This window comes from Plectropomus leopardus, chromosome 6 (assembly GCF_008729295.1).
Source record: "Plectropomus leopardus isolate mb chromosome 6, YSFRI_Pleo_2.0, whole genome shotgun sequence".
NCBI lineage: Eukaryota > Metazoa > Chordata > Actinopteri > Perciformes > Serranidae > Plectropomus > Plectropomus leopardus.
Genome location: NC_056468.1, coordinates 23103313 through 23130440, shown reverse-complemented (window position 1 = coordinate 23130440; position 27128 = coordinate 23103313). Strand labels below are relative to the sequence as shown.

Here is a 27128-nt window from a genome sequence, read left to right as displayed (position 1 = left end):
ACCATATAAAGTTGCTGAGGTTTTGTTCATTTGCATGTCTGGGAAAAAAAACTGAAATACTTAATAATCGTTGTATAAAAATGTGAAATGCTGTCATCAGGTCTAAATACTGAAGTATACACCAATATTTTGATAGGAAGTAAGATGCAAAAGGTAGCCAAATTAAACATTGACCCAATAAACACACTTCTCTCCCTGATATAATATTATTATGGGATATATTTTGACACTGTTTTGAAATGGTGTCAGAAAAGTATTTTGATATTGATTCCACTGAACAATGTTGGTAACAGCTATAACCATTTACAGAAATCATCTCAACTTAAATTTAAGTTCTGTGTTTTCAAGGATTTTTCCACCGTTAGCCAATATGGCAACATCTTCAGTGTGTTAAATATCTGGGTTCCTGGTTCAGGTCAAGAAGAGTATTTCAAGCCCAAGAAAAGCTTCAGCACGCTGAGCTTTTTGACTTAATGCCAGCCTAAAGCTTTTAAGTTGAAGCTGAGCTCCCTTCAGAGGGGAGGTGAGGCGAGAGGGCACTGGATGCTATGTTTGGTAAAATATCAAGCCAAGGCCAAAAGCTAGCAATATTTCACTCTGCAGACTTAGAGATACTACATACCTCCCATCACTCCTCACTATTTGCTGATGCATGAGAGAGATATCTACGAAGATAGAGACGGAGAGAAAACAAAGGAGATATTGGTTGATTAGTGTGTGTGTTCATTGTGATTCATACTGTAAGGGTGTGGATCAGTTTGAGTGTAAGTTTGTAATCCTTAGCTTTGAGCCCAGAGAGTGAGGATGATGAATGTAAGCTGAGTTTGGTTATGAAATCTCAGCCTGCTCTTAACCTTATGGGGCAAAGCATCTAGATTATTTTCCTGACTGACTTTTTCTACCTCTGTTCAGTTTCATTTCGTCTTACAGACAGGAGAGGTCTTACTGATTTTTTTTCATCGAAGCCTCATCTGCTGCAGTGCTCTCCAAACATAAAGAGAAGTGCATCGTCTTACAAGATGTATTTAAGTAAAAGACAGACCACATTTACTATCAAGTGTGATTTATGTCTAAAGTCTGTTTGAAAAAGGTAGGCTTAGGTTAAGTTTGGAAAGTTACTTTAACTTTCAAAAACTTTCATAACTGAACCTATCCTGATTATTACTCAAGAACAAGGCGTTTATTGTCATATGCTCAGTTAAAACAAGTTGACCTGTACAATCGTGTGTGCGTGCGTGCATATGTGTGTGACATTTCACAATTCAAAAGAGGACTCATGCAGTTTATCACACCGGACAACAGACAGTGAGTTTTAATGACTAAAAGCTAATGTCAAAAGACAAAAACAGCCAGCAAAAGTAAAGGAGCAGGCTGAAGTAAAACAAAGTGCTGAAGAAAAGTGCAAAATCAAAACTAGGAACAAATCTGTAATCAAGGAACATGGGGAGGGAATTCAGCAACGAGCAGAGAGGACCAATGCAGACAAACTGCCGAGAGGCAAGGGGAGCACGAGGAGAGCAGGAACATAATGAGGGACAGGTGAAAAAAATCAGGGCAGGGCAGCTAATCTCTAAGGTGGGAAAACACACACAGGCAGAAAGTAAAATCAGACATGACACATTAGGAGTGAACATACAAAGAAAAGCAGGAAATGGAGTAAATATTACTGAATAACAATGCAACAAGGTAAAACACAACACAAAGAAGCCATAAATCCAGAAGAAAACAAAGTCCTCAAGATAATCGACTACAAATAAGAACCCAGAATCATGACAGTGTTATACAACGCAGTGCACCACTGGAAAAGCTCTAACTTGAGCCTTATTAAATTCACTATAAATCAAATCTATAATTAATAATTATAAAACAGAACGCTTTACTGGCACATTTAATGACAATGATATTAATGTTGTACTAGTGTGAGAAAATGGACATGGATAGACCTTAAAGTTTCACAGTTGAGAGGTCACACCTACACACGGGGGGATTACGGCCCTAAATAGCAACCGTTCAAGTTCATTCCTTGTGTCTCCAGTCACACTCTGCTGCCAGCATTTTTCTGTTTTGGCAAAGCCTGTGGAGAAGGAGGCAGCAACCACTGAACCTGGCTGGTCTGAGACTGTGTACTGTATCTCTTTAAGTACGCCTGAGCATGATTGGACAATTATCTTCCATTGCTTGATTTCGAGATTTAAAACCAAAGAATACATAATTTCTAAATGTGTTTTTGTTTGGGGAATTTCATATTGTGCGTAAATGTAGAATAGGCATGTCAACTGTGTCCCTGAGTTTGTATCAGTGCATGAAGGCTATGTATGGGTATGTGTGTTGATGTTGCTGAGTTAAAGCTCAGCTGATGCAGTCATCAGAACTTGAGAAAACATGATTCACACTATTCTCACACATTTTTGCAGCATCATTTGAAAACTGAGCGGTGGTCAGGTCAGTTTCAAGCTTGTGTTGGCCGTGTACGTGCCGTTTGAAATGTCAAAAGCTCGTCAGAGGGCCCGAGTTTGTTTTCTTTTAGGAATGCCAGGCTTTCCGTTCCAGCGCTCGCTTCCCCAGAGGGGAACAACACTGGTTACTCTTATTTGGTAATCCATCCCATCTTCTTGTAAACATCTGTGCTGGGCACAGTGGAGTTTGTTTGTGTGCATGGATGATGATTGCATGGATGTGCACAACCACTAAAAAAAACCCTGAAACCCACCCACATCCACTGTGAATTCCAACAGCATCCCACAGCACGAGAGACTGACGGTTTGTTTCTCAGGGAGCAACAACTGTTTTGTTGTGTTGAATATTTCCTCCTGCAAATCTTAGCTGGGTCCTGGGAATTGTGTTTACATTTTGCAGTGATTACTGAGGAGTTGTGGATGATGTGGTTGAAAAGTGAAATATGTAGAACTGGAAGGACACTGAGTGGTCATCTTTGTTGCAAAGTAAGTATTTCTGCAGGCCAGCGTGGCATGTGTCATCAATATTTCTAACGTGATGGAGTTATGATTATATGACACATCCAGAGGAGGAGTGGATGGTGAATGGCTTGACACCTAAGTAGGCGAGACGGCTGCAAACCACTGAGGAGACCAACAAGAGATTATTTTTAATGAGTGTTTGGACATTTTCAGCTATTTCTGCTGTGACCAAACTTTGTATTTTTATCCAAAATATCTTTTTCTAACCTTAGCTGAGTTATATTTGTGCCTGAACTTAATCACGCAACTCACAGCGTGAATTGAAAACTGAATATGTAAAATTTGAACATTTTTGTGACTTAAAAAATTACACAAATGTAACGTATCAGTGGTTTGCAGAAAAGTATAACTCCTTCTTTTTTATCATGGCTATTGGGTTTTGCCATCACCTGCTTTACTAGCCCCTGAAACACAATGGAGTTTTTCATCAAATATTTGCTTCGTGACTTTTTCTGAAAAGCTGAAACATTTTAGTTTGCTTCGCTCATAATCTGAGCTACATTTGCATCAACTACTTCACCGCAGGAATTTTGATAATTATAAAGCAATGATTATTGTTAGCATTCCACAACTACACCTCCCATGAGCAGTGCTGTCGTCAGGATTATAGGTTATGAGTCCAAATAATATGGTGAAAGGACAACCCCACTTTTTTGACCAGCCACTAAAAAATTCACAATGCACAATAATCTAAATACTGTTTTAATGCTTTTTCCGCACTATCAGAAATATAATTTCTGTGGTGAAAAAAAATCGTATCCTTATGATACCTACTAACAGTTAAATTTACACTTGAAATAAGTGAGTCTTTCACCACTGCTGGTTGGAAGAAAAAAACTGTAAAAACAAGACAAACATATCACTTTATTAGTTGAGGTGGTATATTTGTTACCAGTTTCATATATTTAAAATAATATTTGCCACCTAATGAAAGTTTATTTCATTTCATTCCAACCTAGCAACTTAGCTTTATCATGGACTCCACCCACTCCCGAGGAACTTATATGACTCTTTAGCTGCTAAAAGCGCAATTATGTGCACCAGCTATCCCCTGCCTTTGTCTCTCTTACGTTTAATGCTGAGCAGATATTGTACAGCTGGTTTATCCGAGCTTATAGAACAGCTGCTGGAAACTATGCCATAAGAGCATTGCGAGTGAACCGTTGCAGGTCATAAAATCAAAACAATGAGATGAAAGTTGCAGAGATGTTTCACAGACCTGAGAGAGACTGTAGAGATGGATGATAATTCTCTTTGGTTTCAACATTACTTCACATACAAGAAATGATTTGATCCTTTGTTGTGATAAAAAATGTTGATAATAGCACCTTTAAAGATGCTGGCTCTTAAGTACTACTTGTTAGCTTTAGTAAATCCACCGTGTAAACTTGTGCGTGTAACTGTAGAACTGTGATCTGTCCCACAGGTCATTAAAACCTTCAGTTTCCAGAAACAAAGATTAGGACATGACCTGGTGTCCTTAACGATATATCTACAACCATGCCGGCGACACTGCTTTGACACTGTGCCAGTGGCTGACTCATATGTTATTAGTGAATGTAAATCCCCACAAACAGCTTTTTAGTTGAAGCTAGTGGGTCAGAGGTTTTATTTATTTATTGGTAGTTAAAAGTCCCATATTATGCTTATTTTCAGGTGCATACTTTAATATGGGGTTTCTGTTAGAACATGTTCATATGCTTTTATTTTCAAAAAAAATTAAGGTGACTCTGTAGCTGACACCAAGATGAGGAAGCAAAAACTTTAAAAGCAGTTTCACCAGAGATGGTGCAGATTCAGGGAATGACGTACGTAAGTTGTCTGCATGACCAAAAGTTGCACCTACTGAGGCAGTTCATTTAATGTGGCCTTTTAAAGAAACCTTACCAGCGTTTCATTCTGTGGTTGTATGAAGAAGACAGTTTTCTCATACAAACGCAATGATGTGTGCAGAAACTTAAATCTGAGTTCATGGTACGCTGAATCGCATTTTCATGGAAGATGAATTTGCATGGATATATTAAATATCACCATAATCAATTGCTAAGAGTTTACTTCACACTGTTAAAAAGACAGACTGTCTTCCAGAATAAAAAGGTATTTATTTATTTTTTTATATTGGAGACTCGTTCCCTCATCTTATCATATAAAGTAATTGTCATATATACACCATCAGCTTTCCTCTTTGAACTTAAAAGCTTATAATTTTGGTTTTGGACTCAGACTCCATGCCAGTGCACCCAGTGCCAAGATCTGATTATTTTTAATTGCGGCTGATTTTGTTTGTTATTCAATATTACGTTATTTTATTTTCATTTTTGTCCAAATGTGTCAAGCCTTCTACTAAAAATGTTCTGCTTTAAAATCATGTCACTATAATTCCCTCAAATTCAGTCAGCTACTTTTGCACTGACAAGTTTTATCAGACTTACACTTTGCCCTTTTCCCCTCTTGTCTGTTTCTTTGCACTCTCTCTCCTCCCACATACTGTTCTGTCTTCACCTTTATCCCTCCCCGGGACCCCCAGCATACACACACACACACACACACACACACTCTCCCATCCTCTCTCTATGTGAGTACATGGCTCAGGTTCAAAGCAAACATCAGCTAAAAGGTTAACTCACTTTGTTCTCGCTGCCTTTGCCTTATTAAGTTATTGGATGAGCTGCTGGCAGATTACACTTGTCATACAACATTTGGTTTGCTTTATTTCAAAGGTCAGAGGATTGTGTGTAAGTTTATCTCTATAGTGGAACTGAGAAAGGTTGGCGTTACATATTAGAGAGAGATAAATACATGTTGTGTATGTGAGCAAAAAGTACTAACTTTGCTTTTGTTTCGTCTTTCTCTCTGTGTGTTTGTAGGGTAGCCAAAGCCATGAAATTGGCACTGTATGAGACTCCCACGGGCTGGAGGTACTTTGGGAACCTGATGGATTCTGGGCGTTGTTCCCTTTGCGGGGAGGAGAGCTTTGGGACAGGTAAAGCCTCTTATGCTTTGGTACACTCCACTCATAAAGACAAATTTCTGAATGCTCAATGTCATTAATACAGAAATCAGATGGCACAAAGTAGGAACAGCCTGTTAACATGTGAAGGGAAGGTCACTGATTTGAATCCCTGGGCCCGCTTGGAAAATGTGTGTGGGTGTGTGACTGAGAAATCCCCTCCGCTCAGCAGCAACTGTTGTTGAGGTGCCTGCAAACAAGGCCACTGCGACAAGACTGCACAGCCAGCTGCTGCTGACTGTGATTATGCAGCAGGGACTCACTGAAACACAAGTGTTTACAGCTAACCTTCCCTCAGATTTTAAGGGAAACTGCAGTTTATTACAACTTGGGTCTCATTTTTGTCCTTCTTTAATATTTGTTGTGATGATACTCTTCTCACCCAATTAAATTCAGCAATCTGAAAATAAATGTGATATCCCTGAAATAATGTGGAAAGGAGCAAGAAACACAAGTGGTCAGATGATCAGACAGTTGAATACATGATTTAGTTTTAAGATACTGTGAGACCAGAAGCTGATTTGAAGAGTAGATTGATGGGTTTAAAAGCTACACCAATGCCAAAATTCTGCACAGCAGTTTAGATAAAGGAAGGATTTTATAAATATGGAAGGTTATTAAGGTGGAAATTATTTTTATCCAACAGAAATGTGCCCAACACAGTGCATTGCCTAATGAGGTTGCAAAGTTGATTCAGGAAGTTGTCCTGTAAACTCCAAGCCCCATTTATGTACAAAGAGAACTGGAAACAGCATTGGAGGCTGGGCTCTGTGCAGTCAGAGTATGAGCTGAGCAAGGCTGAGATGGTCACTAATCTTGGCAACTGTTACGCTCTGCAAAACCACGGCCATCTAGGCGAAACCCCACTTTTTTGGGGAGTCGTGTATGACACCTTCTGTCCTCAGTCCACCAGGAACCAGGAAGTTGTCCTGTAAACTACAAGCCCTTGGGAACAGCACTGGGCTTTGATGCGTATCTGACAAAGGAGCCAAACTATGGAATTAAGACTTCAGGTCCGTTATGTGATGCCATTGGGCCCAAGAAGACTTTTTCCTGTAGACTTCCATCAGGAAAGAGACATCTATAAATCAGCCATATTTTTTTGTGGTACATCATCTCCCCTCTACAAACACTGAAATCATTATGTACCAAAAGCTGTAAAATTCACTTATAGATATATAGTCATTTTCCTCCTGTCAACCATGTGAGCGAGCCAGAGACCGAGCGGTTGGGAGGCGGGGTTTAAGGAAACCCTTGTACAGTTGCACTGCGGGCTAATTGATGCAGATAATCTGGGTGATTTTATACCTGGAGGTCAAACTTGTTATGGCTTTTTGCATCACTGAACAACTCTCATAGAAAGAATCCAGTTGTCTTTAAACCCGTACAGCAATGGATGTTTACAACGAACAGACTTTGTTATAATTGTAATACTTTCAAGGTTTGCTTTTGTTTTATCCTCAAAAATGTTTTGACTAATCAAGGTGTTTGTTTAAAACCTTTGTCATTTGACTGCTTGTGTTTTTTAACCCATTTGACTTCTTTTGAGCCATGTTGCTATATTTTTTACATATCTCTAATTAGCGTGCAATGTAAAATGTTATTACTACTGATTGAAATGACGGCCTACATTATGACAGGAAAATCAATGTGTTAATGAAATCAGCATTTCCCTTTAAATGTGAATATTTTTTTTCTCCAAATTTCCTTTTTCTGTTCTCTTCCACACATCATTGTGTTCAGGTCTGGAGTTGGGAGCAGTGCATCCTGACTGCCTGAGCTCAGTCAGAGTCGAGTAATAGATGTGAGGGCTGTGACCCTGACTGCATGTGTAAATAATCCCCATTCTTCTGCTATAAAAGGAGACGGGGCTCCCTGAAACACTGCAACATGCAGACAGGCCTCTGGTGGCAATGTTTTCTATGAATGCACACACACACACACACACACACAGTCAGAAAATATAAACAATTTGCATGCACAAATAACACACACACACATTTGCCCTCCCTCTACATCTGCCTCTCCTTGCTGCATTTTTTCCTGCCCTTCTCTCCTTTTTCACTTCTTCTTTTTATGGCTCTGGCCTGATGTCTTTAGTTTCCCTCCTCTCTGAGTCATTCTTTTAAATTGAGAAGACATCTAACTTTTAAAACCAAGGACAAAAGGAAGAAAAATACTTCAGTAAGGAAGATGAATGTTGGTTCTGATTAGGAGAGAAGAGAAGCTTGTAAGAAAGAGAGGAAAGTTCGAAGAGACCAGATATGAAAACTATAGACTGGGAGGAAAGAAAGCGAGGGAGCAGAGACATGGAGAGCACAGAGGACTATGGGAGCTTACTCGTTGTCTATCCATGTAAGGCCAAAAGCTCAGAGAGAGCCCAGAGTAGTAAATCATCAGAGCTGTACACCACTCCTGCTCTTAACTAACTCTCATAGACATACACAGCATGAACTATTGCAAGTGTGAAATTGGCCAGTTCTGTCAAACTTTGCTGTTCAAGTTTTGTTTGTTTTGTAGTTAGTAACATATTAAAATGTTGGCACTGTACATTTCTGCAAACTACAGATACATTTGTATGTTTCATACGTATCATATCAACTTTTCTAAAGTAACACAGTTCTGATTAGTTTGTCATCGGGAAATGAAGAGGATGGTGACTGGTGCGACATCTCGGCGAAAAAGCTGCTGAGGTGCAGGCCACTATCTTGGACCAACAAACAAAATCAGTTGTTTTTTACACACATCGGCAGCATTTGCAGCCATGATTGTGGCACCAAACCTTGGAATTTTAAGCCAAAAAATTATCTTTCTTTCCCAACCATAACTAAGTGGGTTTTGTGCCTTGCCATGTTAACCACAATGTTGTTTAAATGTTAAAAAAAAAACCTGTGAAGATTCAACGTATCTGCTACATAATAATGTACAAATGATACGTATCTGTGGTTTGCAGAAACATACAATGTCAACATTTATTCTGCTAACTGGGTGAAAAATAATACAAATTATCTTCCCCACAATGACTCAAAAATACTCATTTCAAATCTGAAAAACATTGGGTTAGCAATAGCATGGTCTTTTTCCATCATTATGCCATGAAATTGTGTTTTTGTGACTTTTTTATAGCAATAAAAGGACTGAGAAAAGGCTGTAATTATGACATATTTTACAGTGTGTGTGTGTGTGGAAAAGGTCTGGTTGTGCTTTGGCTTATAATAATTCAATTTGTATGTCCGATTAGGTAACTCCTCTGTCTCTTTCTGTGTCAGAGAGCGAGACAAAGGGAGACCGACAGTGAGACAGGGATTAAATAATAGCAACTGTCAGTTTCCTAACAGCTGTATAGTGGCTAAAGCCAGGCGCAAAGCTATAGGAAGTACACTCCTTGTCATCTGTGTTTGGTAGAGAACAAAAAAGCAAAGAATTGTGTGCTATAAAACAGACATAATGATACATTTATGTTTTTCTTATAGAATAAATGCACGTTACCTAAAGTAATACCCAACCGCTGAGTCCATTTCCAGCTCCAAGCTCTGCCGGGGAAACATTACTGACATATTCAATCATATTAAAATGTCAAAGTGCCCCCTTAACAGATACCTTTACTGCGCAGCTGTTTTTGAGAACAGAGTGATAGCTCCCCAGTGAAGCAGACCGATCCAGGGTGTGAACTACTCCCTTGTTTGTGTGTATGTGTGTGTGTGTGTGTGTGTGTTTTAGGGTGGGGAGCAGGAGACATTATTTGTGTGGGGATGTTTGGTTCGTTTCCCAGCTCAAGCACTCTCCCCGACCTTCTGTTACATACAGGGGAGTTGAATGCTAAATTCAACTGTCAGTTTACATTTGCATACTGGTTGTAATCTGTAAATCAAATCATTGTTGCATGAACAAAAAAAGTGAAAGGAATACTTTGCGTTGAAGTATTCATAGAGAGTTTGTAAACAGATATTTTGATATAGTTTTGCTGTTAAACACGGTCATGGAGGGCTTCAGAGTTTTTGGATTCTTTGTACAGAGGAGACATGTGAGAAAAAAATATGTTTTCTTCACAATGTCAACATAACACAGGGTGAGTAACTGACACAAATGGTCATTTGGGGGAGGAAGTATTTATTTGAGTCTAAGTTTGTTATTGGACTTTACAGTAATTATTAAAATTGCAAAATACTATATGTCCCACCAGGATAAGCTTTGCATCTCTTTTTTTTTTTGTTCTTTTGGGAAATATGCTTATCCTTTGTCTTACTGAGAGTAAGATGATTAGATCGAAACCACTCTGCAGATGGTTAGCTTAGCTTAGCATAAAGACAGGAAACAGGGAAACAGCCAGCATGGCTCTGTCTGAAGACCTAAAAAAACAAAAGAAGCTGCCTATGAGCTAAAGCTCACTAACAATTGCATTATGTCTCATTTGTTTTATTTCTCTTCCAGGTTCAGACCACATTCGTGAGAAAGATGGTTTGTGGTCGGTGTTGATGTGGTTGTCCATCATGGCCGCCAGGAAGCAGGGTGTGGAGCAGATTGTCAGAGAACACTGGGCCAAGTTTGGACGTAACTACTTCTGCAGGTAACTGGCTAAATAATTTCTCTGAATATCAAACTGTGCTTTAATAATGCATTTGATCAGTGTTTTATTTTTTCAATCATTCATCTCTTTATTGGTCCATCCTTGTTTTAATCAAGAAGCGATTTATATCATCTTTAATTTATTTTTAACCATCAAGCCCTGAGTTTGACTTCCTCTTTTCCCAAAAGTCTCAATTCTTGTGAATCCCTTCCAGAGCCAAATGTGTCTCCCAGGCCTTCACCTTTCTTCCATTACTCCTCCAGTCCTCCTTACTGGTTGTCACTCGTTCTTATTTTAACCTCTCCCCTGTGAGAGGCAGAGATAGTTTCTGCAGTCAACGTTCCCACTGACAGTTGCTGCAGTTTTTCATGTTCCCACAGAGAGCTTTTCTAATGTGATGTACATTTCCCACAACATCTAGATGGAGAGACAGAACAGGCCAAGGACCAGATCCAAAAAAAGTTCATAAAACACAAACATCTGTCATCATTTTGAACAAAATCAACCAATCACAGACAAAACTTGTCTCTTTCAGTTTAGAGCCTTTTTAAGCAAACCCAATGCTGTAACAGAATTATTTTCCTGAAAGCTTTTCCTCTTACTGGTGTGTATGTGTTTGTGTTTGTCAGGTTTGATTACGAAGGCCTGGACCCACGAGCAGCCTTTTACCTGATGAGGGATCTGGAGGGAGTCATCTCAGACAAAGCGTTCACCAGCCAGAAGTTTGCCGTGGGAGACCACATATACAGTGTGGAGAGGGCCGACAACTTCGAGTACATCGACCCCGTGGATGGATCGGTGGCTCGAAACCAGGTCAGTCTGGGCTAAGAGGGGGAAGAAAGAGCGTGAAAAGGAAAAGACAAGTGCAGTAGAGGTACAATGAAACTCCTCATGAAATACGAGGAGTGGAAAATTTTGTATTACTTCCATTAACGGTATAGGCTCTTTTTTTTTTTTTCAACATTTGGGGTTTCGGGCACATGCCCCCACCCACCCAATTTTCCCCAAGAAAAATTCTCCCATAGAAATTTGTAGGATCTAACAATTCATTTCCTGCAGTCTGGTGATTTTTTGGCACCAATTAGTGCCTTTTCTGTATCAGTATATGTTGGAAATGCCATGGTACTTTTTGCTTCAAACGCTGCTTCCTTTGCTTTCTGTTTCGTGGCAGATTGCAAATGTCGTGTTTGACGTTGCATTTTGACACCAGTAACTATACTGGAGGCATTCAATGAGTCGCATTCTAGTGGTTCTTCAAATTAAAAGCCTTTGCTACTTTCATGTTTTTATTGGAAAGGGAAAATTAACACATTCTAACAGTAAAAGGGGATGTGTCCTCTGAACCCCCCCCCCCCCAAAAAATCAAAAAGTGATACGTTCATATATACATAGACATAGCTGTTATAGTGTTGCTGCTCGACTTTACTGATATGGGAAACCTTTCTAGATATCTTTACAATATCTAAGATATAACTTAAATCTGTATCTTCCATTTTTTGGAACTACTCATTTCTAATCTATTTTTTAGGGGAAAAGAAAAATATGAATAATATATATGAACATACTGCATTTTGGCTGCACCTGCACATCCATATGAGGGTGCAGCTAGGTTTCAGTACTCAATACCTTTAAGTTATAAACTGAAATTACCCAGCAGCCAGTACCGAGTAGTATTAAAACTTCCCCAGTCACACACTGGCTGCAATCAACTCTTTTTGTTCCCAGATCTAGGAAAAAATGATTATTTGTATAGTTTTGCTGGCAGCCAATCGCCGCAAGCATTCTTTGATTTAATGCGATGTGTGATGGACTACTACTACTAACACTACTGCAGCAGCTGTTAGCCTATATAGTCTGTGAAGTGGTGAGCGTGATGAGTTTGACAGAATTAGCAGTTAAGTGTGATGAGATGCTACCAAAATGTTTGAAAGCATGGCGAGTACATGCCTGTGGCATCGGATGGCATTTTACGCAACTGAATGCTTCCATTCGCATCATGAGTATCGCATGAAGTAGAAACAAGGTACCAAGTTAAATGTTTTATTGGTATCTGTATCACTTTAAGAATACTGTTGTCACTATTTGTATCATATTTTTTTAAATGATACCCAAGTGAAAGGAGCTAATGGGAACCCATTTCACTGGAATTGTACCATATATTATTTCCATGTGACAAATAAATGATAATGAGGATGAAGTATGGCTGCCCCATGGCCAAAATACAAAGTAACAGACACAGTCTTTAACATGATAAAGGTATATTCAAAACCAGCAATTTATTGTATTCTTGACTATTTGTCTTAAGATGTAGTGTGTGTTGCTCATGTCATCAGACTGTTAGGCCGTTTTGCTATTTTCACTGGCCCTGTAGCAATTTAGGTCATCAACAGATAATGAAGTGGATCAGAAACTGCGGTTCAAGTCAGGTCCTTCAAGTTTCCTGGGGTCAGATCTGCTGAAGACATCTTAAACATGCACACACATTCACACTAACACCTCCTCCGAGCTCTCTTTCAAACACATGCACTCACTCATCAGTCTCTTGTGAGCTGGACCACCCACTACGCTTTACTGTAGCCTCATTAAAGAGGCTCCATGTTTAGATACGATAGTCTATCTTCCATTTCTAACCATAAACATATGCATACACACAGACACACATTACATAGAGCACATATCCCTACACACACTGATAACTCCCTCAGTCAGTGTACCCTCCCTGCCCTCTCCCCCTCAGTCTCTGTGAAGTTTACCCAGCTGACTCCCTCGGTTCTGCCCAGAAATATGTGGAAACTCATTCCTGGCGTCAACACTTCTTCGCCTCCACCCCACCTAATACCACATACACACACAGTGTGCATTTTAGTGTGTACTGTCCATCAGTCCAGTTGTCTCTGTGCGTAAGTGTGAACACATGTGTACACATGCATGGCCCTACACGTGTTCACACATGTGTTTGCGGGCAAGGTTGTGCGTACAGTTTGTTGGTCCCTTTATGTACCTTAACAGCAATAAAAGTCTCTCTGTCCCACTGTGAATACTTCTCCGTGTTACCATGGTTACAGCAGCTCCACAGCTAGTTAGTCAGTCACCCCAAAATGTGATTTAACCTCAGGGGCAAATCCTCAGCATCCCAGTCGCCCCAGTGTGTGTTATTACAGTACACATTCCTCCCAGGACAGAATTATATCAGCTGTCGTCTCACTTGCAGTCGCTCCACTGCAAGTGTGTTTGAAGGGGGAAAAGTTGGCACATACACACAAACACACACACAAATACACAAGACAAAGCATGGGGGATTTACACAGCAGTGGCATGGCAGCCTTTTGTAGTCGACTACTGAATTCATTCTGCATCGTCTGCGTATCAGATAGATGGGGGGGGGGGCAGAAATCATTGCATATAATTTACATATGCCGATACTGCACTTCTGAAATGCAGCATCCTGCAAATAAAATGTGTTTTCAGCTTCCATGTTAATTTAAAGTGGTCAAGAAAACTGTCTACTTTGTTAAGCTTATATATAGTCAATAACAAGAAATCAAATGTAGGCCTCTCTGCGTTGTTAGCTGCCTGTCTGTAAACTCCTCCCAGCTGGCCACCAATGTTATTATACATTGATATGTGGTTGAATGTAGGTTATGATGTTGGGTGATCAAAATACAATGTCAGCACAAAATTTAATACCAATGTCAATTTGACATAGAATACTGATGGTTCTTTACTTAATTTTAACCAGAGACATAGGTACTGTGCATTGCCTTTGCAAAGCTTGTTACAGACAATGAAATAAACACACTGTAGCTGGTATGCGCTCCACTCAGTGCCTCTGAGCTTTACAGCGGACATTTGTTTTTAACAGGCATTAGTCAGCCTTCTGATAACTGCTTCTCTATTGTTAGAGATGAGCTGACACACTCCCAAATAGAAAGACAGACAGACAGGCGGACGGACATCTTTCATTATCGCCGTCTCTCCTCACACAGACTCTGACATGTAACACTCCCGAGCCAAGCTCAGATTAGGAGCAAGGCGAATGGTTCCCTTTACTTTCATAACCACTGACTATAAACTATGAAGCCGAGTCACAGTTTGAGATGGGGTGACTGTCATACTGGAGCGGGGGGGGGGACCCACTTGACAGTGCACCCACTTGACTTTTTACTCCTATAATAGCTCATAAAATTCCTCTGTCCTATACTTAAAATAAACTACATATCATTTGTCTATATCAAGACATGTAGTAGCCCCCTTTATTTTTTTAGCCACGGTGATGGATACGAATGTTATGACAGCACTATTTTGGATTAATGCAGCAGTCGATCACACGATCCTGTCTTGAGTGTGTTTAAAACAAATTAGAACATTTTTCATATTCATGCTCCTTTTTTTCTCAAAACATATTGGTGTCTCTCCCCCTGAGCGTGTCTCTTGCTCTAATGGGATAAGGGAAGAGGCTCTGTGGAATTTAGGACAGATAAGACTCATCACACATCCATTAGTCAAAGAGTCTTATCTTCCTGACGTCAGCCGGCAAGAGTTGTGGTTGGTTACCCCGATACAACAATATCCTGTTTTTCTTGAAAGTGTTGAAGTTGAGTTCAAAGAGTTAACAGTGGAGGCGTTTAAAAATGGTGTGTTTTCCTCTGGTTTTGTGTGAAATTTTTCTCCACTGTCAGAATCTTAAGTAAAAATGGAAATACAACCTTAGTAACCTACTTACAACAAAATTGCCATTTAAGAAATTAATTTAGGAATGAATTTCAGAAGCATTTTTGTAAAAAGATACTGTTCTTCATTTATAAGGAAAGAGGGATGGTGCAAAGGGGGGAGGTATTTCCGAATTTTTTATTTCAATTTTGATACGACTTAGAGGTGGGACATTCAGCTTTAAATGGTTTTTAAATGGTGTTTAGATTTATTTTAAATATCCTCAGAATCCAAACCCACAAGTGGATTTAAAAGGCATGTTTTCTTTACAAATCACCAAAATCACACCATTTATCATAGCCAAAAACTGTGAAATATGGTTATTTATGCTGGAGGGAGGGTCATGTATTTCCCCCAGTCACTCAGGGAGGCTTAAGGGAAAATATTTGTAGCTCCAGGGAGGATCAGATAATATTAAAGAAACCTGAAGTTGCACCCCAGCCTCTCTGTCAATTCTGATAAAGTAGAGTCCCTAACACTTCAATATTTGAGTAGTTATGATCTTACATAACTTTACAGAGAGTACCATGGGGGACAAAGCATGAAGTACATTGACAAGGAACAACTGTTGAACAGTCCCAAGAAAACACATACTGACATCCAGTGGAGGTGTAAAGTTACTGCACATTGAAGACCCAGTTTTTCTTTTTCCGGGCTCTAAAACATTTTATCCTGCTTTATATTGTCTGTATTGATAATTTGCATCACTGTAAATAAGTAAATAAATAATAACCATATTTATATTATAGGAGTTGATAGATTATTAATACATTATAGTTTAGCACTAAAAGATTTATGTTGTATGATGAAGTTCATAATTTGCTTTTATGTTGTATGTAGTTGAATGTAGTTGTAAATTCGTAGTATGCAGTGCTATTAGGAATATTCATTGGATTTCCAGTCCAAGCCATTAATTATTTTTTTGATCGTTTATCAAGCAGATGTAGCATGTACTGAATACTTTGGCACTAGCTGTTTTTATGATCTAGTGACGGCTGTGTGTTCTGGTTCTCAGTCTGTTCGTCCCATTACAGATAAATTGATATTTAATTTGATAATGAGGGAATTTCTTCACATCTGGCACAAACGTTCACTTGGACTCGAGGATGAACTGATCAGAATTTGGTGGTCAAAGGTCAAGGTCACTGTGACCTCACAAGGAATGTGTCTCACCATATCTCAAAAATTCATACGCTAATTATGACAAAATTTTACACAAATTTCTAATAGAATAAAATGATGAAGTGATGATTTTTTTATACTCAAAAGGTCAAAGGTCATTTTCACCGCGACATCATAATGTTCTCCAAAAACACTTTTCTGGCCATCACTGAACATCAGAAATCAGGAACACAAGAGGAGACATTCGGTCGGATACTGAAATTGGTGACACTATTTACAAAACTTGATAGCCCACTAGTCAGTAAATAAATAAAATATGAATATTCAAATTGATAACGTAAACACTGGTTTGTATGTTTCTAGGGTTTAAGGATCGTCTTCAATGATGCGTCCCGCCTGGTATTTCGGATGAGTGGGAGCGGTGGAGGGATGGGTGCCACCATCCGAATTTACGCCGAGAGCTTCGAGAGAGATCCTGAGAGACAGAACAGAGAGACACAGGTACAACAGGAGTAGGATTGTTTGTGTGTGTGTGTGTGTGTGTGTGTGTGTGTGTGTGTGTGTGTGTGTGAATGAATGAGAAACCAGAATTCTGTTTGTGCATGCAAATACAACACAGGCACTTCTGTTTTATTTTTAAGTGTCACAGTAAGCTTTAAAATTATGTTCAAAATAGGTCTTTTGTTATCCACTGTTGCGCCATTTTATCACCGTAAAACAGTTAATATCAAATCTTTATTGACTTACATTAGACAGTAGCAGAACTAATGCTTCATGATGAGACAATGGTCTTTTCAGATTCTGTATATTATACGAATTATATACATAATAGATGCAAAATGTGCATACCGTCTTTTAGATTAATAAATATTTAAAAGTATATGAATGACAACTCCCACACACAACAAATCATCTCTGCTGTTTTGGTTCGGCTGCCGTAATTTTGGCATAATGTTGCCTTTTTCTTCCTTCGTACTGTTAGTTTCCATCATCACTTCTTTTGTATCACAACCCCAGAAGCCACTTGAGCTGTTATTTTGATCTGTGATTTGTATTAAATTGAACAAGAAAGAGAAAACACACAGATCGTAGCAGCTCCTGTGGCGGTAACACAGTTTATCATATAACGCTGAAATGTCATTTCATGTTCATGTGTTGTTGTAATGCAGCTTCATGCGACGCTATTGAAGCTAATTGACCTGTAGACTTTGGAGTGATTAGAAACACTAGCTTCTTGTTAGGTTATGGATGTTGGGATAGGTAGTGTACTTTAACCATACCCAGGGGTTGTAAAGCTGCTGCCACGATGGCTAGACAGCCTCATTTAGGTTTGGCCACCAAACCATACAGCTTCATCAGACAATGTGATCTCAGGTTTATTAACCCATGGTGGGACATTTTTGCCTACACCAGCAAATTAAAAGACAAACAAATAGTGTCTTCATTCTGCATGAAACTTGAGTCAAAGTTTGCATTTGAGAGTTACTGATTGATACAAGCAAGCAAAGTCAGGAATTATTATTTATTATCTAATTCATCATTCATGCAATGATATAACAAATTTCAATGTTAAATCCCCAATTTCTAACTGCAGGAAAAGGGGATCCATTCATCAAGTAATTTTTTTTTTGCTATACATGAGTCAGTTAAATGTCCAGTGTGTAGGATTCATTAGCATCTGTAGTGGTGTAATTTAATGTAATAATACTTTGTTACTCTACTTCAGTATTTTTTGGAAGTATCTGTACTTTACTTGATTTTTTACACTTCTGTCAAATCGACCTTCTACCTTCTTTCACTATAACTCCACTATGTTTCCCCTAAGGATCTTAGTTATTTACTATTTACTATTTACTACTAAAATAGGAAAGAGGGAGGAAGGGATGGAAAGATGGATGAAGGAGTGGGAGGGAAGGGATTTTGTTCTTTAAGTTGTGAAGAAGACCTTGTTTTAATAAAAATGTAAAGTACATTTTAAGAAGAAACAAACTTTTTATTAACAACATTTACTTGTACTTTTACTTTCAACACTCAAGTACATTTAATATAATAAAATTACTTTTGATACTTAAATATAGCAAATGTCAGACTTTTATTCAAGTCACATACTATAGGTGACTTCTTCCAAAGTGAGTTTCTGGTAAGATATGTACCTTTTACTTAAGTGTAGCTTTCAGGTACTTTATCCACCACTGCAGAACTTACACTTCTCCTGAGTGCCAAGCTTTTACTAAGTCACAAAAACACAAGTGGCCCTATCAAGGGCCAGTGTTTGGTTTGTCTGTTTTGGGCGACTGTAGTATAAGATTGGAGGAGGACCCACACAGTATGTAGTTACAAACAGCACATTCAAATCTAACAAATACACAATAAATCTTAGTTTCAGGTGATTACAAAATCATAGTTCTGAAAATTATGTACCGCTTCTGCCCGTAGATGCCCCTGAATTCTACACGCTGGACTTTTAAACTGTGATATTTGGTCGACGCTGTCATAATATTTTCCTTGTTCCCATTCTGAGACCTACACTGAACTCTTGGACAACCTATCATTAAAATTAGATCATAAATTTAATACCTAATCATTCTGCCCCTTAACCGACACACATAAATCATCAGACATGACACACATGATTAGACAACATGCTTATTAGACGAGGTTAATAGTACTGCAAATACTTTTATATGCACCTCTCTCAGCCACAGGCTCAGTTTGTTTGTATTCAGCCTACAACATACTTTTAATCCTCGTTTCTAGTGCATCTTTAGTTTTGTGTTATTGTGTGAGTCTTATTTCATCACCTGTGCAACGAATGGTTAAAAATAACACCATAACACAAAACCCCTGAGTAAAGTCATATAATTCTTGAGCAATGTCAGTGATATATGAAGTGCACTCGTCATTTTAAGAGAAGTTTTAAATGTGTTGAGACATTTTGTTGCATGTGGCCCAAGTTATAAAGCTGTCAGGCAGCAACTCAGCACATCTTCATAGATCATTTCTTTATTGTGCTGCAATGTTCCCACTGAGAGATTTTATGAATGAACCACCTCTAACAGTTAACAAGAACTGGGTGACAAACTAGGCTAATGTCTCTGTAGGAGACATGTGGACACAGCTTTTATAGGTCTGACATAAGTTAAAGAAGGTTATCTGCTCTGGAATCAGTTTAGCTCTCAGTTTATCTGCATTGTGTTTTTAGGCCCCAAACTCACATATCTAACACGTGTGTGCTGTTTTGCACAATAATCCGCTTAAAGATGCACTAACTAACAACTCTGATTTAGTGAGAGACTTTCAATGTTAAAGGGACAGTTCACCCTAAAATCAAAAATACATGTTTCCTCTTACCTGTCGTGCTATTTATCAGTCTAGATTGTTTTGATGTGAGTTGCAGAGTGTTGGAGATATCAGCTGTAGAGATGTCTGCCTTCTTTCCAATATAATTGAACTAGATAGCACTCGCCCTCTGGTGCTCAAAGTACATTTGAAAAACTCAACAGTAATGTCTCTTCCCAGAGGTCATGACCCGGTTGCTCAAGATGATCCACAGACCTTGAGCAGTTTAGATAGATAGATAGATAGATAGATAGATAGATATACTTTATTGATCTCAAAACTGAGAAATTGGGGTGTAGCAGCGCCATGCAGTAACAACAAGAGAATAAAGAGCACACATTATTAATAGAATATAAAGGAATATGCTTAAGAAAACTAAAAAACTAAGAGACTGTACATATATACATATATACATGTGTAAAGTGCGGAACAGTATCTGAATAAATAAAAATAACGTCAGCAGTGTAGAGTGACATGGAGCTAAGACCAGAGTTTAAAGAGCAGACAGAGGTGAGTTATTGTACAGGTGGATGGCTTGTGGCAGGAAAGATTTCCTGTATCTGTCCTTTCGACAGCGAAGCTGAATCAGTCTGTTGGAGAAGGTGCTCCGCTGTCGGTCCAGTGTGCGGTGGAGGGGGTGCTCTGCATTGTTCATGATGGCGAGCAGTTTTTTAAGTGTCCTCCTCTCCACCACCGTCTCCACGGTCTCCAGCCTGAAACCCACCACAGAGCCAGCTTTCCTAATGATTTTATTAAGTCTGTTGGTGTCACTGGCTCTGATGCTGCTACCCCAACAAACAGCAGCGAAGAAGATGGCACTGTAGACAACAGACTGGTAGAAGATCTCCAACATCTTGCTGCACACGTTGAAGGATCCTAGCTTCCTCAGGAAGTAAGAACTGTTTTCTTTCTACTGAACGACATCTGCCAACAGTATCAGCTTGCAGAAGGAAGCGTGCATCTACTCATGGACTGGAGGCTCTTGGGTTAAGACACTGTAATGAGATGGCGTCCTCCTCAGCTGAGCTGTAACATTAGCTAGCTCAGTGGTGCTAGTTGAGCTAGCAGTAGATGCAAGCTTCCTTCTGCACAGTGACATGGTTGATGGATGTGGTTCAGGTGAAAGAGAGAGAGGGGATGACATGCAACAAAGGGTCAATGTTTGGAGACAATCCCAGTCTGCCCAAGTACAAGCCCAGATGAGTTACTGGGAACCCTGTCTGTGGATTATTTGAGTAAACCAGTCATGACTTCTTTTTTTGGTTTGTTTTTGTGCACCATAAACATCTAATGCCATCTAGTTTCATTATATTCAAGAGACGGCATACATCTCTATGGTCAATATCTCCAACACTTGGCAACTCACACCAAAACAATCTAGAGTGATAAATATCTCTACAAGTAAGAGCTAGGGGCTTCCTCTTTAATGTTTTGTTATATGTTCTTCCCTGCAGGTGGTGCTGGGTCCTCTCATAGCCATCGCCCTGAAGATCTCCAACATCCATGAGAGGACAGGGCGCCGCGGCCCCAACGTCATCACATGAGCAACCAGGAAAGCACACACTCTCATGCACACACACATGCATCTAACTGCTCACACAGACAAAAATACCTTCAAATTATTCATTTCTGTACCTATTTGCATTTTTTAAATCCCTTCTCTGTAGCTTCATTTTTCTTTAAAGCATGGGTGCTTATCTCTCAGAATCGAAAGCACGATGTTCTCTCAGCTGTTTATTGGCCACTATCATGTGTCAGCTATCGAAAACATAGAATATTCTAAAGCAGGGAGGCTGTTTAATTATTGCCATGAATGAATAGTGAAAAAACAGCCAACATATTATGAATGTGCAGACTGACTGTTAATGTTTGTGGCTTGTAGTTATCAAGACTTATTGACTAAAGAGCATAAGATCATTTTTTAATTCACCATACTGCTTTTGTACAACAGTGCAGTCTTCACCTGTGATATTGCTTTTACCCGTCCTCTCATGTCTTTTGTTTTTTTCAGCCACGTCTTGCAGAAGTAAACTTTTGTCTAAGTGTAAAATAAAACAGGCGTTGCATCACAACTAATACATCAGCGAATTGCAGTTAGTTTATGTTTGATATGAAATGAATGTTCTTGCTCTATGAAGTAGTGGGAAGTTGTCAGACTCATGCTTACTACCTAAGGACGGGGTATTCAAAATGTAAAATACCAAAATAGGCCCACAGGTAATGAAAAAGAAAATATGTATTTTAGATTTGTTTGCTAATCTGGCTTTTTCTTTAATTTGTCAGTTTAAGCCTTTGGGAATGCCATATAACCATATCTGAATATATTATTTCTTTTTTTTTTTTTTATCCAAATAAACTTTTTTTGTGTGTAGCACTCGCCTTTTTTTAATTGAAACGGACAGGCCTAATGGGGACAAATAAAAACACATCAACGTGAGGTATGTTGCCCTTAGGCATTTTTGGACTTTAATTAAACATATTCTTCATAATTAAGAGCACCATGTTGTGCTGATACTATATGTCATGCGGTGATTGAACATCCTTGAGGAAAAGGAGGCTTTTGTTTTCAGAGCACAGCACCTGCTTTTGAAGCGAGTGTGAAATGTGTTGGAGCTGTTGTGTTGAGATAAGAAATGAAGAGGGTTGATCTTTATACGGCCTGAATGAGACGCAGAGAGCAGGAACTCATAAACACGCTGATTGCCGTCATTATGAGTTGAGGATATGCCAGTGGATATCCGCAAGGATGTGTTCACTCAGTCAGCCAGACATTACCTGTCAGTCATTACAGGTTATTGCCCCATCCAACTGTTTTATAATGTCAGGGGTTATTTCTGAGGTTGGATGAGGATCAATGCCAGTTTATCACCTCTGAATGTGTTTCTGTGGCGGTTTTAGCGGAAAGTGTTCATGTGTCAGTTGCAGCGTCTGATAGGTCGGGGCATGATTAGATAGAAACATTCCTTTTAAGTACTTGGTGATTAAAGTGGCGCCAACAACCGCTCTTTTAATTTATTATCTGCATGAACATAAACAAGCTGCACAGTTGCAGAACATTGTTGCCCCACCAGTATCTTTATTATGGTGAACTTTCCAACTGAGGGCTCAGGTGCGAGTACTCATAATCTATGAAAACAGCTTTTTAGGACAGTAAACGTACACCATGACACAGTAAGCATGTACGAATTCAGCACAGAACGAAGAGACTTGTTTGCGTCAGAAGTCTCTCGACAGACTTCACTTGTGTATGTGCACACTTATTTCACAGTCTTGCAATCATTAGCTCAGATCACAAGACGTGTACCTGCTTTCTGTCCCAGATGCATAGACAGTTAAGAAAGAAAGGCCTCATGTTTTCTGCTTCAGAAACTTGAAATAGTCTGCAAAAGGAATTTAATTCATTAGCCCAAATTTAAGCCTATTTTAGTGTTACTATCTGTTCTAGTATTGTTTTGTTTGTTGTCTGATTTTATATTGATTTGCACTTGTACCTGCAACTTTTTATGCTACGATCACGGCCAAATCTTCCTTGCAAAAAAAGGTTTTCATGCGAAGAAACACTCTATAAAATCAGTCAGTGTCACTTTATCTGGATAGTCCACAGATAGTTTGTTGAATATTTGTAACATTTAAACTGCTTATTAGTTGAGATACAACAATTCAACTGTACTATTTTGTCTGTCAATGTTTTATCTGTATAATATCAGGGACAATTCAATACATACTCACAGAATAATTTAGTTGAAGTGGAAATAATCACTCAGTCTGTGCTGCATAAGTGAATAGTTTAACTTCAGCTAAATTATTCTGAGAATATGTAGGCTATTGAATTGTCACATATACTCAGTAGATAATCAGTTACACATCAACAGAATAAAGCCTAAAAGTTGAATTTTTGTATCTTAACTAATACGCTGTTGAAATGTTAAAAATACTCTGTAAACTACCTGTATGCAGACTATCCAGATAAAATTTTAAAAATCTAATGTATAGGGTGTTGTGGCCAATATGGGTCAAGGATGCCGTCTGTGTAATTCCACTCTCCCTGATTCAAGTCTGACCAGAAACATTTGTAGCATGTTGTCTCCCCTCTCACTCTTTAACTTTAACTTATTTGATGTCATTTAATCCACTTTCATTATTGTTGCTGCAGGATCAAGAGACTATGTGTAGATTTGGTGGGGACATTCAGAACACTTGCATTCATCCTTACTGATAAAAACATGACAGTAGCAGAGGAATTTATTTAGACAGAATTAAAAGACATTTACACCACGAATTGATGCAGAAGAGGCACAAATTGGTGCATTAAAATTCACCAGAATGCAGGAAATTAACTGCTCAATTTTATTTATTTATTTATTTTGCAGGTGACCCCTAAACCTCCATTTCATAGATGTCCCCTCCAATGTTGAAATTAATTTTAAAGTAAGATGAACCTATAGAAGTGATCGACTGCTTCCTGGTATAACGATTGACTTCTAAAGACTAATTTATAAAGAAGTAATATTGTTAAAAGTCTTGAGGCTTGCAAAAAGAAATTTATATGCATAATCTATGCGTGTTTACCAAAGGTTCGTTGTAAACTGAGAGAAATACTTTGAACAAAAGCACTTCAGTATAATGACAAAGTGCAGCTTTAGAGCTTTTTTATTCCATAACTCAACTCAGAACAGCATCATTTACTCATTTACAAACAGTTGATATTAAACTTGTAATAATTTCATATCGGAGCAACAGTGCAGGTAAAAGTAAGTGCTGTTAGTCACTTCAGACTTTCACAGATCCATTAATACTATCCTGGTTATTTTTCACAACGCTAGGCAGCCACTCAAACATGCAGCTTATCCACAAACCTTTTGAGCAACATTAACTCAAAACCACAATTTAACTTATCCTCTTGAAAGATGTCCGGGCTGAAACAGGCTGGTTACATGGTCAGCTCAGACAGGAGAGATCAGAGGTTGAGCACCGGGTGGCACAAATATCAACACGTCTCTGTTGTCCATTACTTTGTGGCAGAGCGATCCAACCCCCTGTAGAGACGTCTCCCAGTCCCTCTGGAACTTTCTCTCTTTGTTCAGTCTGGAAATGTCTTCTGTCCACAATCTCCATTCCTGTTTTCCCATCTGCCAGAGAGGCAAAAAATGTTTCAACAGTCAGTTCAGTGTTCACATAAGGCTTCTTGCCTCCTCTCCTAAGCATCCACCTCTCCCTGCTGAAAACGCTCCACCTGACTGTACCGAGGAGGCTGCTCCCAGCTCCACGTGCAGTCTGGAGCTTCTGAGCTGTCCTGGCTGTACAGAGGAGGAGCGAGGGTCATCAGCACATTTACACCGTCGACCACGACCACAAACTCAGGCGCTGTGTCACGATCTGACTCCTGGTCGCTCTGGGACTCCTCGTATGATGGAGGAAAGGAGCTTGGTCTGCAGAGGAAAAGACACACAGTACATTAGAGACATTAGTTTAGTTTTAATAGTTTATTTATTACAGAGACAATGAGAATTAATTAATAGATAAAGGAAATTATCGAATTAAGGAACTAAATAAGATGGAATTTGCCTACAAAGGTAATTTTTATGTGCTGTCTTTGGCCAGATGTTAGAAATACACTCTAGAAATAGAGCTGAAAATTCATTTTGGATACAAAATGAAGAAACTGAGCAATTCTTTTTGTTTTGACTTTATGCCAACACAAAAAAACGTTAATTTTCCTGTATTGCACAAAGCATCCATTCAACTTTACTTAATTAGTATGATCATTTTGTTAGTAGTTTTAATTATTTTGCATTAGTAACTCACATCAAAAGAAATTGCTTCAATGTTTCTCTTTCTTACCAAAAACAGGTAACAGGTCCTCAACATTTTTGATGTTTTCACATGTATTCCTATACAGTAAAACTGGGTTGTTTGTAATTCAGGGTTTGAATACAAATAAATAGGCAGTTTTTTTTCCAACTATTACTATGATTTCACAGGTGGTCTTACCTTTCTATAGTGTAGACCTGTATGTGTTGTTCATGTCCTCCTCTCTGGTACATTTTGCTCTTCATGCTGTGGCAGATGGTCCAGAAGACTCCGATGAGCACCGCCAGGATGCCAAACACAATCATGATGTAGGCAAATATGACCCTCAGAGTGTACCTGTACTCTGTCTCCAGGGACATCAGGTAAGCCCCAATGCAGGTCAACGCAAATCCCACCCCGGGCAGAACCATACGGGCCAGAGACCATAGCTGTTTCTTCATATTCATCATCATTTTGACTCACTTGTTGCTTATTTATTTGAGTTTTCAGGTCTGTTTCTTCTTTTTTTCTGTTCACTTATGAAGAGAGACACTGGTTTCTCCTGGTTTGATCTCGTACCTGCCTCAAATAGCTTTATACTTGCCTAAACATAAATAAGTCCTCCCAAGTTTGAGTACTAACACATGTGGTTGCAGTTGAGGGTGTGCGAGTCTGTTAGAAATTCTTCAGACATAAGGGGAGGCGTCTGGGACGCACCTGCCTCCTTGGTTGTATATTAACACAGTATTAATCCGCGGCCAGAGGAATGAAAGAGAGAGGGCTGGTAGCGAGGCACCGACTGAAATGAGACGACTAGACCGAACTTCTTCACAATACAGCTGTGGGCTGCACATGTCAGGATATTGTTTAGATGATCAAAACATGGTCTAGATTGTGATTTTAGATTTGTGAATTTATTTCATGTTTGTCAGATGTTGTTCTCTACTTTCAGAAGAGAAGAAAAATGCCCTACTTAGTGGTACTGAAGGCTATGTGAGTTACATACATAACATGCTCACTTTCTCAGATGATTCACTACTGACTGATTTTTTTATGCTGAATTGTACATACATATATATATTGCTATACACATACTACATACTAAAACTCCATATCACTGCTATACAAAATTACAATAATCCTAAGAGTAAAATCTGTTACAACATCAGTGCTAGAACCTGTTTTAATAAAATGAAAGGTTCTGTAAGAGACATTCAGAGCATTATATAACAGAAAACCACTATTTACTATGTGAAGATACGCTGAGTAATGGCGTCCTGAGCAGAGAATGAAGTCACGCTCCCTCTTTCTGTGTTGTAATCTGAATTTTTCTGTTCTTTGTTGTGGAAGCCGGAGGTGCATATTAGTGAATGTGAGCCCTTATGTGTGTATCCCACTGTCTAACTAATCACCATTGTTCTGAATTGGGCTCCTACGGAGGTGAAAGGGCATTGTTACAAAACTAAGCACCCACCCCTCCATTCCCCACAGGTTAAGCTCTGCCAGCACTGTTATCATTGTTAGCACTGTTCGCACTGTTAGCACCTGCTCAGCAGCCTCCATGTTGGGAGCTGTGTACAAGCATAGATCATAGATATGTTATGAATGACGT

The 27128-nt window shown here is 39.0% G+C and overlaps 2 protein-coding genes across 2 annotated transcripts in view; one reads left to right on the top strand and one right to left on the bottom strand.

The window, feature by feature from the left end:
* Window positions 1–21800, top strand: part of pgm5 (phosphoglucomutase 5) — a 37780-nt gene extending 15980 nt beyond the window's left edge. The window contains exons 7-11 of the mRNA XM_042488004.1: window positions 5846–5961; window positions 10420–10555; window positions 11185–11368; window positions 16751–16888; window positions 21181–21800. Of these exons, the coding sequence (XP_042343938.1) occupies window positions 5846–5961; window positions 10420–10555; window positions 11185–11368; window positions 16751–16888; window positions 21181–21270 (664 nt within the window). The 3' untranslated portion in view covers window positions 21271–21800. The remainder of the gene's footprint in view (window positions 1–5845; window positions 5962–10419; window positions 10556–11184; window positions 11369–16750; window positions 16889–21180) is intronic.
* A 3123-nt stretch (window positions 21801–24923) lies between these two features.
* On the bottom strand, window positions 24924–25989 carry LOC121944220 (transmembrane protein 252-like). Its single transcript, XM_042487942.1, has 2 exons — window positions 25718–25989; window positions 24924–25155 (listed from the first exon to the last, which is right to left on the bottom strand). The coding sequence occupies exons 1-2, from the start codon at window positions 25987–25989 to the stop codon at window positions 24924–24926; spliced, it is 504 nt and encodes a 167-aa protein (XP_042343876.1).
* Window positions 25990–27128: the final 1139 nt, after the last annotated feature.